The sequence below is a fragment of the Syngnathoides biaculeatus genome, chromosome 8, assembly GCF_019802595.1.
Source record: "Syngnathoides biaculeatus isolate LvHL_M chromosome 8, ASM1980259v1, whole genome shotgun sequence".
In the NCBI taxonomy this organism is placed as follows: domain Eukaryota; kingdom Metazoa; phylum Chordata; class Actinopteri; order Syngnathiformes; family Syngnathidae; genus Syngnathoides; species Syngnathoides biaculeatus.
Genome location: NC_084647.1, coordinates 7,510,059 through 7,524,722, shown reverse-complemented (window position 1 = coordinate 7,524,722; position 14,664 = coordinate 7,510,059). Strand labels below are relative to the sequence as shown.

The following is a 14,664-nucleotide window of genomic DNA, read 5'->3' as shown; positions in this document are numbered from 1 at the left end:
AGCTAACACATCTATTTCCCAACACGCACCGTTGGCTAACAGCACAGGATGGGAATTCTAACGTGTGTGGGTTTATTATTATTATTTTATTTTTTTGTCATTAAATACCTTTTGAAAGGTGAAAATGATGGAAGAAAACCATAACTCAGCTTCCGGGTCAATCAAGGCTTCAACTTGGAGTCAAGGCGCTGCCAATCGATAGTTGCACAAGAGATCAAGATAAGGCGTTATGGGTTAGTCAATTAAGCATGGATACAATCTGATGATTACCAGATTCACCAATATTCCAGAGTACTTCATTATTATTCATAATGAACATTAATTGAGAGAGAAAGAACGCAAAGTCTCCTTTTGAGTGGGTCCTGGAATCAAGACTCCGCCAATCAATTGCCGCACAATAGATGCAGCGACTTGACAGCGCAAAGACAATAAAATTAAGATATGATGCAATTAGCTTTCCAAAAATCACGTTTACGAGATTATGATTTTACAATTTGGATTAACTATAATTGTAGATTATTGGTTGTTTATCTGTGTTATCTATGTTGTTCTAGTATTTAAATGCGGCAGTCTACAGTAGCCGTTCGCTGTCACATGTCCTCGGAGTTAAAAATAATAATAATAATAAATACATACAAATAAATAGTCATTGCTGCAGAAAAATGTACGATCTCATACGCACGCACAAGAAGCCGGTAGCATTTACAATAATATTTACAAAACAATGCAAAAATCTTTTTTTTTTTTCTTTTTCTTTTACTAAGTGTAAAATGTTTTACACCATAAATTCTATGTAAATCACTTTGTGGCCAGACCAGATATGAGGACCGCAGGATACCGTATAGAAATAAAAACAGTAAATTATCGTTTACTTTGTAATGAAAAAAAAACAAAAGTCAAGTTTTCAAGCTAGGAAAGGAAGTGTGTATTTAGGGAATGACGTCATCAGGGAACGCAGCACCGCTCGTGTTGTTGTTTTTTTTTTTTTTTTTACACTCTTTTCCTTTCCTTTCCTTCCTTTCTTTGAGTGACAGCTCGGCGGGCTCCACCCGCGGCCCCCGCAGCCACTGGCGGCTGGTGGGCCGTCCTCGGCTGCACTCTGGAGGAGGGGGGGGGGGGGGAGAGAGGCCGGCTAGGGGCTCGCGGGTGCGCGGAGGCGAGCTGCGGCGACGATGCGGCTGCGTGTCGCAGATGACGCGCGATGGCCGCAGTGCTGCTGCCGCTGATGCTGATGCTGAGGGAGGAGGAGGGGGAGGGGGGGAGGAAGAGCGGACGCCTTTGTGGTGTTGACGTTTCTATTTTTACGCCAGCTCGGAGCGGGCCAACATTCGGCGGATCGTCAAGGCAGGATCAGGATGCTGCACGGCGTCCGCCGGTTGTGAATCCGATACCGAGGGGGTGGGGGGGGGGTCGAATAAGGTGACGACTATTCGCGGAATGTTGCGGTTTTTCGGGACACGCGAGCGGCGTGCAGGGGAGCGCGCGTGACGGGCAACCAACGACTGTTGCGTCGCTTTGCCGTCTTCTTCGTGCACACGATCGGGGCCATCTTTTAGCATCAGTGCCTGCCTGGCTGGCTGCTTTTTTAAAAAAAAAAAAAAAAATGATTTATGGACTCCACTCCATCTCATGACATCCGATACAAGCTGCTCATAAAAAGCAACTCATATCTTTGTAAGTATTCATCATGTGTACCAATTTTTACCGTTGAAGTTACAAGAGAGTCAAAAGAGGTGATCACCGTTGAGTGGTAAGCAGTTCTGAGGTTCTGGGTTCGAATCTCACCTCTGGCCTTCCGTTGTGGCGGTCCCGCATCCGAAAAGGTCTGCGGTTTTGAATGCGGGTGAATGGAACAGCTGGTGAAGCGCTGTCCTCACCAGTTCTGAGGACCTGGGTTCGATCCCGGCCCCGCCTGTGTGGAGTTTGCATGTTCTCTCCGTGCTTGCGTGGCTTTTCTCCGGGTGGGCACACAGGTGGGATTGGCTCCAGCACTCCCGCGACCCTTGTGAGGATAGGCAGCAAAGAAAATGGATGGATGGATGAATGGCGACCGCTCCGGGGTGTGCCCCGCCTGTCGCCATAGCGCCAACTCACCTGCCGAACTTCATCGGGTGAAGCACGATAGAAATTGCACAGGCGGACGCTGACTACATTCCATCCATCCATCCATCCATTTTCTTCGCCGCTTATCCTCACAAGGGTCCCGGGGAGTGCTGGAGCCTATCTCAGCTGTCAACGGGCAGGAGACGGGGTACACCCTGAACTGGTCGCCAGCCAATCGCAGGGCACGTGGTGACAAACTGCCGCACTCACAATCACACCTAGGGGCAATTTATTTTGAAGACTGAAGCGTCCAGATGTCAAAAACGTATCTCTATATGTCGTTTTCTCTCTCCAGGTTGGAGCCTGGACTCGTCCTGACAAACGTCCTTCAGTCATCACAAGAATCCTCGCAGTGGCGTCGTTGCTGTTTTTGCACTTTTGCTGGAGGAAATATTCCGACCGATGCCGCTCGCTTTCGAGACTGTCGGACGACTTGTAAGTGAAGAAGATCTTCGCTACCTGTGTTGCGATTACTAAAAAGAAGCGTGAGCGTCTCTCGATGAGGCTCACGTGGAGCGCCATGCTGCAGCACAACAACAACAACAACTACCCGTGCCTGAAGGCGGCCCACCGCCGGGCGCCCCTCGAGTGCCCCTCGGCCTCCCGGGTGCTCCCCAGCAGGCCGGAGTTGAGCCTCGGGGACCTGCCGCTCATCCGGGGCCTGCGGGCCTGGGCGCTGTGCACCAAGAACCGTCAGAAGGGCGACGGACGAGCGCCGGTGACACCGCCCGCCAGTCGGAGGACGTCCTGTCCCAGACTGGCGGATGTGCACCTGACTGGGCCGTGGGGTTCGGGGTACGGCCTTCCTCAGGCCGGGGCCGGCGCCCTGGCGACGGTGGCCACTCTGAAGACATCCGAAGGCAACGGGAAGACGCAGACTCAGTGCCTCTTTTTGCGGAACGAAAAAGGAAGTTGCTCTTACGCCACATCTGGCGGCACAAGGCGGGCTGGAGGGTGGCTCAGAGGGAAGTCAGGTACAAGTACTGAGCGGCAAGACATTGTTTCTGCTCTCCAAACACAGACAGCGGCGAGTCGAGTTCGAGTGCGGAGATGGAGGAAGTCGGGTCACCCGCTCGACCGAGAGAAAGGGTGTCCTGACGAGGAAGTCGCAGAGAAGCAGGAAGAAGCAAATCTTCGTTGCCTCGCCAATCCCGAAGGGAAGACCTGTCGGAAACACGGAGGACCAAGGGGGACTCCTGGAAGGTTTCAGAATTCGTCCACAGAGGAAAGTCCAAGGAAGACCAGTCATGCGGCCAGCCAACACAACAACAAATCTGATGAGGAAGTCACAGTGAAACACGAAGAGCTAGACAAAGTGTGTCCAGACCGCCTCAGCAGTCGCAAAAGGGATGCCTGTAAGAAAAGCCGGGGACCAGGGGGGAGCCCTGTTCTCCATCAGATACCTTCCAAGGAGCAAAGTCAGAGGAAGTCCAGTCACGTGGCTGACCAAAGCGAAAGACTTCCCGAGGACAAAGTTTCAGAGAAACAGGAAGAGGCAGACAAAGGTGAGCAGAAGCGCCTTGCTAGTCCCGACGAGGGAGCCTGTCAGAAAAGCCGAGGACTGGGTGGAAGTCCTAGATTCCTTCAGAATTCTTCAGACGGGGAATGTCTGAGGAAGTCAAGTCACGTGGCCACTCCAGACAAAAGACTTCCTAGTGAGGAAGTCCCCGAGAAACAGGAAGATTTAGACAAAGCCAGTTCGGAGCGTCTTGCCATTCCCAAAGCGGTAGTCTGTCAGGAAAGCCGAGGACCGCGGAGGAGGCTTGGATGCCTTCAGAACGCTTCCGATGAGGACAGTCCAAGCAGAGAAGGCACTCTGAGTGGAATCAAGTTGGGGTGGGAACAGAATCCAGAGAAGGACGAGAAGGGAAACAAACTCTGCCAGAGTGATCCCTCGATTTCAGTGGGGCCCAACCCGGACCTGGAATGTTCTCACTCCCACTCGGAACGTGAGGATGGAAAAGACTCCGTAAACATGAAAAAGAAACTGGATGAGGAAGAGAGCACTATCCAGATAACGTTTGATAACGCCACAACCGCGAGATCCCACCAGGCCTCCCACGCTCCAGGGGGCAGCACTTGCCAAGCCGAAGGTGAGCCGTACCAGGTTGGGCGAGCGCCTGGAAACAGCGGTGTGGAACCGGAGCCAAAGCGGGACCGCGAGCTGGAGCACAATGAGACAAACACAATGAGGGAATCGTTTTTTTCTTTTTCTTCAAGACAAACTTTTAACCTGGAATCTGTGGAGGGGAAAGGAGCAGAGTCGGTCCCAAATGAGTCTGTAGGTGGATGTGCGCTAACTTCCGCTGGTCCCCGCCTTCATAATCCCACCCCCTCCCCGCCCCCGCTGGGCACCATGGCGACCAGTCAGACCCACGCCGAGGCAGAAGGAGGAGAAGAAGAAAAAGGAGGCCAAGACGGGACAGCGCTGGAAAGCCGGGACGGGAAAAACCACGAAGAGGAAGATGACTTTGGAGGGTTCGTCCAAGCAGAGGGCGGAGGAGAGTGCGGCCAGGGCGGCGCCGTTTCCGACCCGCTGCCTTGCGGGACCTCGGCGGGTGAGTTCACACGAATCTTTGCCGAGTGTTTTTCGCGGCGGATGCTTCAAAAGGGGCAGTTAACGAGACAAAAAGTTGGACTGCTGCCTTCACAATATCTACGATGTGGTACTTGCAAAACCAGACAAAAACGCTCAACAGTGTGTCAAATGACAAGTTTTTTCCTCCCTCCCGAGGAGAGACTGCGTGTGTGATAAAATAACTTTTATACAACCTTTTGATCAAGAATATATTCGTTTGTCTACGTTTCTAATATTTCCTGTCAGTCTTCTGACTTCCTCAAATTCGCCAGTGTCAGAAGAAAAACAAAAAAAAGTTTCCAAGCGAGGTCAGACGGCGAGGCCGAGCCGCTGGATTCTCCTCCCCTGTGATCCGCCTCGCAACATTTTTGGAATTATTGCTGGAGATTAGACGGGGTTGCGTTAAAGGGACAAGGTTCTGTTTGTTAACGCGGAATGGACCAAAGTACCGGGACAGCTGGAGTTGTTCCAAGCAAATGAACAAATGGGTTGGTTTTTTTTGTGTGCGTTCAACAGCGCCGGGGAGCAGCGAGGTCTCCGGGGAGTCCAGTGACTGGAGGCCCACGTGGACGGGAAGCCCGGACGGCTGGACGGCCTTCGGTCAGAACGGCCGGGACCGGAGTCGGGACGCGACAGGACGCTGGTGGACGCACGATGACGGGCTCGACCGCCGACTGGTAAGTGGCTCGCCTCTTTGGGGATGGGAAAAAAACATTCCGTGAACGTTCCCGGATCACTCGGCGGACATTCGCAGGACGTTCCCGCTGTACTTCCGGAACATTGCCAGATCATTTCCGGGACACTCTCAGTTACGATCGTGACAATTACAGGTCATTTCCATGACACTGCTAAACCATTCCCAGACCACTTCCAGTCTACTGATGATACATTCCTAGTCCACTTCCAGCCCAACCCCGTGAAATTCCCAGTCCACTTCCACTGCAATGTATGCCGGTCCGATTACGCTTCCAGACCACTTCCATGAACCGATGAGCCCATTCCTTCTGTTGCAGTTTCCAGTACATCTAAGAATTTCCCGGTCCACTTCCATAACATTTGACACATTTGAGTCCCATCACATTCCCAGTCCACTTGCACGAGACTTCCAGGTCACTTCCATGACATTCTTAGTCCACCTACGAGCATTCTCAGTCCTTTCACACGTCACTTTTGTCGCTCACACACCATTCCCAGTAGATTCACGTGACACTTCCAGATCACGGCCATGAGATTCCCAGTCGAGCCCACGACATTCCCAGTCCACTACCATGACAATTTTGCACTCCTCTGCCACTTGACCTGTCTACTCCTATAAAACTTCAGGACCGTTCCCCTGACATTCTCAGTTCGTATCCACGAGAGTCCCAGGCCCATGACCTTTGCACTCTACTCACATGAGACTTCCAGAACATTCCCACAACACCCCAGGTGGGCCACTGCCATTCCACTCCCAAGTTATTCTCATGACGTTCCCAGTCTACTCCATAAAACTTTGTGTAACTCCCTCCGCAGTTCCCAGTTCACATCCAGGCCACCCCCGGTCCAGTTCCAGACCTTTCTCATGACATTCCCGGTCCGCCTCCGTTACGGTTGACGCCACTCCCGTTTCACTTCCAAAATATTCCCGTGACATTCCCAGTCCAGATTCTCAGGACTTGCAGGACAATCTCGGTCTACACCGATGACTTTCCCAGTCCACTTGTGCGAGCAGCACTTCACGGCACTGGCAAGACACTTCCTGACCGTTCCCGTGACATTTTTCAACCACTCGAGATTATTCCGAGTCTACTTTTTAACACCCACGCCACTCACACGACGTACGCAGTTGACATCCGAAAGCATTAAAAGGGCCACGGCCGTGATATTCCCGGTCCACTTCCGTAAGACTGACGCGGTCTCTCCGTCACGCAGGAGGGTCTCTTTGCCGCGGCTTTCCCGTCGCCCCCGACCTCGGCGCCCCGTCTTCCTGCCGACGTCATTCCCACTTTGACGCAGCTCCTCGAAAGCGGCGGTCAGGAGCAGCGGTCAGTCAAACGCCGAACTTTGGACTCTAGGTCGCGTTGGTACATTCATAAATGGCACCACCGCGTGGCCGTGTAGTGAACTGCAACATTTTTTTTTTTTTTGGCTCAAGGGTCATATCACGTTTAAATGGAAACGGCGTGAAGTTCATTTAAAGATGAATAGAAAAAAAATACAATATTTTTGTAATGATAATGATTTGTGCTCATTTTAAAATTGTAATGTTTATGATTGATGGAATTCTAAATAGCCAATAATGACTTTTTAAGATGTTTATTTTACTATTATATTCATATTTTATGCAAGCCTGGTAGTTATAAAAAATATAATGTGATATATTTGGTTATAATTAATCAAATTATTAATTAAAAATGTTTTTGTAAACTTGTTGAATAAAAATGTTAATTCTGTCCCCCCAAAAATTTACTATTTGAGGTATAGTTGTTCTTTGTAAAAAAAAAAAAAAATTAAGAACAATAAATTTAATTATATGTATATATATAATTATGTCAATTCGAACTAACCAATTTTTCATTAAAACAAATAAAGGTTTTTTTTCCAAGTTTTGTTTTATCATTTTCGTAAATCTACAGAAGACTTTCAGGAGATATATGAATAACAAAAGTCAAATGCCCAACGATCATAAAATTATCAAAATGAATGCAAAGAGGGCGGCACGGTTTCAGCTGGTAAAGCGTTGGCCTCACAGTTCTGAGGTCCCGGGTTCGATCCCGGACTCGCCCGTGTGGAGTTCGCACGTTCTCCCCCGCGCCTGCGTGGGTTTCCTCCCACATCCCCAAAACATGCGACGTCCATTGGACACTCTAAATTGCCCCTAGGTGTGATTGTGAGTGCGGCTGTTTCTCTCCACGTGCCCTGCGATTGGCCGGCGACCGGTTCAGGGTGTACCCCACCCGCCTCCTGCCCGTTGACAGCTGGGATAGGCTCCACCCCTCCCCGCGACCCTCGTGAGGATGAGCGGCAAAGAAAATTGATGGATGGACGGACGCAGGACCGTCGCTAATGATCCTGAAATCCGTTTCAGGCTGCCGGACGGCTTTGGCGGCGTCCCGCCGTACAAAGACGGCGGCGGGGTGGCCCGAGGTCTCCTGCTGAGCTCGCTCCAGGTGGAGCGGCGCAACGCCGTGAGTGGACCCTTCGTTCTCAAAGCACGTTCACGCAGCGCTTCTTTTTTTTCTACGTTTTGTTCTGTTCCAGCCTCAATTATTGTTGTTTTCCCCCTCAAAATTCTATTTTGCAGATGCATTCGTTCAATACGGACGTCGGTCGTTTTGAAGCGGACGTATCGCGCTCGCGACGCGCACCGACTGCGGCGCGACCTGGCCGCGTTTTGCGGGCCTTTCCGAACCGGGTCCAATGAAAGCAACCCACCGCATTTGGACGCCGATGACGAGCCGTCGTCCCGTCGTCAAACATCTCAGTGGAAACGCGACGCACCTCGGCTGCTTTTACAGTTGCTCGGCAAATTCCGGAATTTCCGGCCTACAAGCCGCGACTTTTTTCACACGCTTTCAACCCTGCGGTTTATGTGGTGTTAGCGTTAGCGCGGCGCTAGCACACCTGGTTATAAGCCTTCGGTTTATGTGGCGCTAGTGTTAGCGCCGCGCTAGCGTTAAACTCTTTCTGCGTACCGAAGTTTATAACCAGGTGCGCTTTGTAGGCCAGGAATTACGATACTTGCTCAATAGGTTTTTTTTTTTTGTTTTTGTTTATGTTATTCAAATAAGGACGCGCAAATATTAAAAAAAATACGCTTTAACGTTGTCATCGTGAGGAAATGTGCGTCGCGTTTTGAGGGGGGGAAATGAATTCAGTCCATTTGAACCAAAAGAAAATGTGGAAAAAGTGAAGCGATGTTGAAGTGATCCATCTCAGTTCCCCCGGCTAGGTTTAGCCTGGGTTGTTCAGGGAAGTTACGGAGCGACTGCACCGCATGCGTATGTTTTTGTTGTGCTCAGTCGTAAGCCTTTTTTTTTTTTTAAAAGGATTATCGTTGAAGACCAGTTTGAGGTGACGTGTATGACTGTTTTGGGATCGTAGTTTACGAAAGAGTTATGGTTTATGGGTGTCAAACTCATTTTTCTCGCGGGCCACATTGTTATTCCGGTTTCCCTCAAATGGCCGTTATGACTGTAGAGCAAAAATATCTAATCATTATCATTTTTACATCATCAATTTATGAACTAGTTTTGGAATCAGAAATCAAGGGTCATGTGTTTTTTCAACCATTCATGTTTGGGCACACAAAAATGCTTTTTAATATCTCGACTTTATCATTCATGATATATGACAATTTGAAATTTTGGTACAGTTTTTGAAAAGAATCACAGAAATTGACATTCTAGATGTGGCCACATAAAATCACGTGGCGGGCCAGATCTGGGCCCCCGGGCCTTGAGTTTGACACCCGTCATCCAAGCAATTAAAACATCTTTGTGAGGTGTCAAATAAAAGCAAAATTTCTCTATTATCTTAATATGAAATATTGTACGATGTATAATGAAGTGGGTAATCCAATGGTGTCAATACTTCATTTTGACTTCGGTTTGTTTCGTTCTCCTTTACAGGGAAACGGCGGCGGCGCCGCCACCCGGTCGGCCAATCGCCGGCCCTCCCCCGGCCCGCACTCGCCCAATCGGCGCCCCCGCGACGCGACGGCCGAGCGGCGGCGGTCGTGCGACGGCGGCGCCAAGTGACGGCAGCGTTTGTTGTTGTTTTTTTTTTTTTTTTAACCCCGTGATGTCACAGACTCCCGTAGTACTTTGATTCATTTTTGGAATTCGACACAGTCGACGATGGCTGTCGGGACTTTAAAAAATGAGAAAGTGGATTTTTTGGGAAAAGGGGCGCTCGGGGAGACCGCAAAACTTTTGAGACGCAATACAATAGGATTTTTTTCGCCACATGTCGGACAGCCAGCGCTCGCCAGATATTCCTGCACCTTTCATCTTTTTCATTTTGTGTTTTTGCGGCGCTGGACTACGATGAAGTTTTACGAAATACGGGCAGATTGTTGTTACGTGTAGGACACAGACAGAAATTCCTGCTGCTCCTTTGTCGTTACTGTCTTCCCATGAAATGGTTTTTTTTTTTTTTTTTAATCTTTCGCCACAACATAGTTTTTCGTTTTTTTTTAAAACTGTGAATTACAAATTTCCCATAACCCGGACACCGGATTAAATATGGGAAATTGTTGTCACTTGTAGGTCAAAGCCACCACCACTTGCTCCAAATTTCTGAAGTTCCCTCCGTGCTGCTCGATCCTTCTTGTCGTTTATTTGTCTTTTTGTCAAACTGGAATAAGATTAAGTTTTATTTTGCACAGCTCACAATATTTAAAATATGTCTCGAAAAAATACGGCAGATTGTTGTCTCGTGTAGGACAGAGCCAGAAATTCCCGAGAGCTCTTTCATCTTTTCAGCATGTGGATTATTTTAAACGCAAACATCAAGTGCCATTTTTTTGTTTTGGAAAAAAGACTGCAATACGAGCGTCCCTGCGACCAATCGCGGTGGGGGGGGGGGGGATTGCTGTCACATGGTCGGATGTGGCCACCACTTGTCAGCTATTCCTGCAGGTCCTTTAATGTTAGCGCAGGTCACTTTTAGTTTTTCCAACGGCTTACTTTCTGTTTTATTTACACTGGAATACAATCAAGTTTTCATTTCCGCTTGTTTGCCGTTTCTCCGATCACGGGCAGATTGTTGTCACACGCAAGACACGTTCTGAAATTCCTGCCATCTTGGTTTTTTTTTTTGTTTTTTTTTTTTTTTTTCCAGATCTTTACCGGAAGTAGCTTTTGAAAAATGTGAAGTATCATTTTATGTTTTTGAAAAACACGGGGAGGTAACATTTGCCTTTTTCCAGACAACATTGAATGCCGGAGATTGTTGTCACGTATAGAAAATCCACAAACTTGCAAAGCTTTTCCTTTTCCTGCCTTTTCTCTTGTTTTACTTTGTTTGCAACTGTCACGGTGAGGTTTGAGGACACTACGACGGCGAGGCAAAGACCCAAGTCCAGGAATCACAAAAACTGATATTCATCCATCCATCCATCCATCAATTTTCTTAGCCACTTATCCTCACAAGGGTCGCGGGGAGGGGTGGAGCCTATCCCAGCTGTCAACGGGCAGGAGGCGGGTGGGGTACACCCTGAACTGGTCGCCGGCCAATCGCAGGGCACATCGAGAAACGCAGCCGCACTCACAATCACACCTATGAGCAATTTAGAGTGTCCGATTAATGTTGCATGTTTTTGGGATGTGGGAGGAAACCGGAGTGCCCACCCGGAGAAAAGCCACGCAGGCACGGGGAGAACATGCGAACTCCAAACAGGCGGGGCCGGGATTGAACCCGGGTCCTCACAACTGTGAGGCCGACGCTTTAGCAGCTGATCCACCGTGCAGCCAAAACGGATATTTAATTAATTAAATAAATAATGTAACACCCCAAAAAATCTAAATTTAAGCTAAAAAGAAAGAAAAAAACGTGGCACAGACAAACACGACGTCAACAAACACCAACGGACTGACCGCAAGTGAGCGACGGCACAGGGGGACACCTGGACGAGGGAGCTGATTGGGCGACACAAAGAAGGCGGGTCAACGCCAACAGGTGGACGCACGAGACACGCAACACGGGAAATAAACAAAAGCCATCCAACCATCTTCTTAGCCGCTTATCCTCACAAGGGGTGTGGAAGTGCTGGAGCCTATCCCGGTTGACAACTGGTCGCCAGCCAATCGCAGGGCACATGGAGACAAAGAGCCAAACTCACAATCGCACCTTGGCGCAATTTAGAGTGTCCAGTTAATGTTGCGTGTTTTTGGGATGTGGGAGGAAAGCGGAGCCCCCACCCGGAGAAAAGCCACGCAGGATTGAACCCGGGACCTCCGAACTGTGAAACGTATACGGTGGCTCAGCTGGAAAGCGTTGGCCTCACAGTTCTGGCGTCCCAGGTCCAATCCCGCGGGGGTTTGGCTCCGGGTGGGCACTCCTTTTTCCTCCCGCATCCCAAAAACATGCAACATCCATTGGACACTCTAAATTGTCCCAAGGTGTGATTGTGAGTGCGGCTGTTTGTCCTGATGTGCCCTGCGATTGGCTGGCGACCAGCTCAGGGTGTCCCCCACCTCCTGCCCGTTGACAGCTGGGATAGGCTGCAGCACTCTCGCGACCCATGTGAGGATAAGCGGCGAAGAATATGCATGGATGACTCAAGATCTATTTCTCCAGTGACCTTGGTGTTGCCTTCAGGGACAATCTGAAATCCCACGCTTCCGCAAAAAAGCTCCCACTCCGGCTCCCCATGGGGATGTGACGACAAGCTGCAGAATTGAAATCACAGCTTTGCACGGAGAATATCTGCGAGTTGCTTGATTCCAAACGACTTCATAACCAGAGGAAAATTCCCCATGATGGGAAACGAAGTGCGGACGGCGCACGCGGGTTCTCCACCCTCGCCAGGGCCCGCGTTCGTTTGACCGCGATTCACAGCAAAGTACGCTGGACGGTGGAAAAGTCTACGCACCCCTGTCCAAATGCCGTTTTTGGCACCGAGATAAATCATGTCGAAAGCATTTCCACGATTAACGCAACCCGTAACCTTTAAAACTCAAAAGAAAAACAAGGAGAAATACTTTGTAGAGGGGAAATAACAGAAACAACGTTGTTGCACAAGTGTGCACACCCCCTCGTACCTACCGCGGTGTTCACAAATGAAGCAATGACATTTAAAAATCCTGTTAAATGGGAGTCAGCACACGCCCAAATAAAGTCGGCCACAGCGGCCCTCAGTCTCCTCTTGGATGAAAATTTTTGCCAAGAAGTCGTAAAACGAGGATGCAGAAACCTGCTACGAGTGTCTAGCAACGGTTTTACAAACTCAACAGACGGAAATAAACACAAGCAGATTTTAGTGTGTTGCCCTCAGTCTCCTCTTTGATAACGGGCTGCAGAAACCTTCCGCAAGTGTCCGATTTATTGTTTTACTTGCTAAAACGAAGAAAACAATCGCACAGGCTAATGTTAGCGTTCCCATACGACACTCCGCAGTCTCTTCCTTCATCCGGTGGCCCTCAGTCTCCTCTCAGACAAAATTTGTCGTTGAAACATACTCAATACAGTATCCGAAAGTAAATCCAGGATCTAAAAATCTTCTGGTAACAATTTCACAAAGTCAAACGATGAAAATAAAACAAGCTAATGTTAGCACACCCTGCTATTGTATGCGCTTTCCTGAAGTATGCCCTTAGTCTCCACTCAGAGCAAATCAGTCGCCCAGGAGCAGAATACAGGACGCAGAATTCCTCCACAAGAGTCCGAAACTGAAATAACGAAAATAAACACGCATGCTCGCATGATCATAGCCGATTGCTAGCTATTAGCATTTAGCAAGTATTGCAATCCGTAGCCTTCCATTTTCTTACTGATGCCCTCAGTCTCCTCTAGCATAAAATGAGTTCCCGATGGATAATACAGGACGCAGGCGCAGTCTTCTACAATTGTAGCCTGAAATGAAATATACAAACATGCTAACATTAGCTTAGCCTATACTGCTCTGCCTTAGCGCTGTGCTACGCAGTGTCCACTTTCCCGCGGAGGCCCCGAGTCTCCTCGGTGATGACATTTGTCGGCGGAAAGTGGAAATTTAAGGCCCAATCCAGTTCCGATCCAAACGTTTACGTCGACCTGACCGGTGCCGCCCGTGCGGCGCCGTTTTCGCAGTCTATGTCCGCGCAAACATTTCACACGGCTAACAATTTACGAACCGTCTGTAACTGACGTCGTCTCTTGTCACACGGGGACGCCGAGCCCGCAGCCGGGTGGCGTATTTCCTCGCCTCTCTGCTAATCACTTCTAGGCAAAGCGTGTCACTTGCGCTTTTCATTTTTTAGTTTTTCATTTTTTTCTTTTATGGTGCGAGGAAAGGGTTAAGCGCACTTTTTTGCTGAGTCAGCGCAGTGGCAGGAGGTGGACGAAGACGATGAGAAGCGCTTGAAGCTACAGAGGAAGCAAAACAAGCTTACGTAAAAAAATGACAAACAAGGGAGATCATGTGACCCTCGGGACAAAACGAGGGCAAAACAACATCGTCATCGTCATATAAATATAATTTACAGGATTGTTGGACACCTCATTAGGGACGCCAATTGAGACCGAGACGAAAATGCTCAAAGGAGGACGTGCACAAAGTTCAACAGGAAGTCGGACATTTTGGGCAAATTCCTGCAGTGCCCCCCCCCCCCCCAAAAAAAAAGTTATAAACAAACAAACGAAAAAATTGTTTCGGTAATGGGGACTTTCATTTATTATCAAATAACGTATTCTTTTCCAAGCTTTGCTGATGTATCATTTTCATAAATTTATGTAAGACTTTCAGAATAACAAAAGCCAAATAATTTGCAATCACCCGCCGATTGGATAATCGTCGAAATGAATGCAAAGAGGGCGGCACGGTGGGTCAGCTGGAAAAGCGTTGGCCTCACAGTTCTGAGGTCCCGGGTTCGATCCCGGACCCGCCTGTATGGAGTTTGCGTGTTCTCCCCGTGCCTGCGTGGCTTTTCTCCGGGTGGGCGCTCCGGTTTCCTCCCACATCCCAAAAAGATGCAACATTAATTGGACACTCTAAATTGCCCGTAGGTGTGATTGTGAGTGCGGCCGTTTGTTTCCATGTGCCCTGCGATCGTCCGGCGACCAGTTCGCAGTGTGCCCCTCCTCCCGCCCGTCGACGGCTGGGATAGGCTCCATCGCTCCCTCGAGCCTCGTGAGGATGAGCGGCTAAGAAAATGGATCATCTCTAAGCCGGTGTCACTCCAAAAGTCAACATTATTATTTGTGTAGCCAAACTGTGAAGGTCGCAACCTTATGCAATGTCCGTTGGGCCCTTTTGTAAGAAAATAAAAAAACAACCCCGTTTTGGTAAAATATTGTTCAGC

The 14,664-nt window shown here is 49.1% G+C and overlaps 1 protein-coding gene across 4 annotated transcripts; it reads left to right on the top strand.

Moving 5' to 3' along the window:
* Window positions 1-1,227: 1,227 nt before the first annotated feature.
* si:ch211-14c7.2 (uncharacterized) lies at window positions 1,228-10,807 on the top strand. 4 transcript variants are annotated; one of them, XM_061826682.1, is made up of 6 exons: window positions 1,228-1,674; window positions 2,399-4,661; window positions 5,198-5,358; window positions 6,593-6,705; window positions 7,749-7,848; window positions 9,292-10,807. In XM_061826682.1, the coding sequence occupies exons 2-6, from the start codon at window positions 2,603-2,605 to the stop codon at window positions 9,418-9,420; spliced, it is 2,562 nt and encodes an 853-aa protein (XP_061682666.1). In that variant the 5' UTR covers window positions 1,228-1,674; window positions 2,399-2,602; the 3' UTR covers window positions 9,421-10,807. The 4 variants fall into 4 exon arrangements, with proteins under 4 accessions (XP_061682666.1, XP_061682665.1, XP_061682664.1 ...); XM_061826681.1 differs by lacking the exon at window positions 9,292-10,807 and adding an exon at window positions 7,965-8,228 and having other exon boundaries at window positions 7,749-7,872; XM_061826683.1 differs by lacking the exon at window positions 9,292-10,807 and adding an exon at window positions 7,965-8,228 and having other exon boundaries at window positions 1,229-1,674.
* The last annotated feature ends 3,857 nt before the right edge of the window (window positions 10,808-14,664 follow it).

Excerpts from the sequence above, each read along its gene's own strand:
- si:ch211-14c7.2 (XM_061826680.1), top strand. The coding sequence starts at position 2,603 with ATGAGGCTCACGTGGAGCGCCATGCTGCAGCACAACAACAACAACAAC. Across the intron at positions 5,359-6,592 it reads ACGGGCTCGACCGCCGACTG|GAGGGTCTCTTTGCCGCGGC; the intron begins GTAAGTGGCTCG and ends TCCGTCACGCAG. Across the intron at positions 6,706-7,748 it reads AGCGGCGGTCAGGAGCAGCG|GCTGCCGGACGGCTTTGGCG; the intron begins GTCAGTCAAACG and ends AATCCGTTTCAG.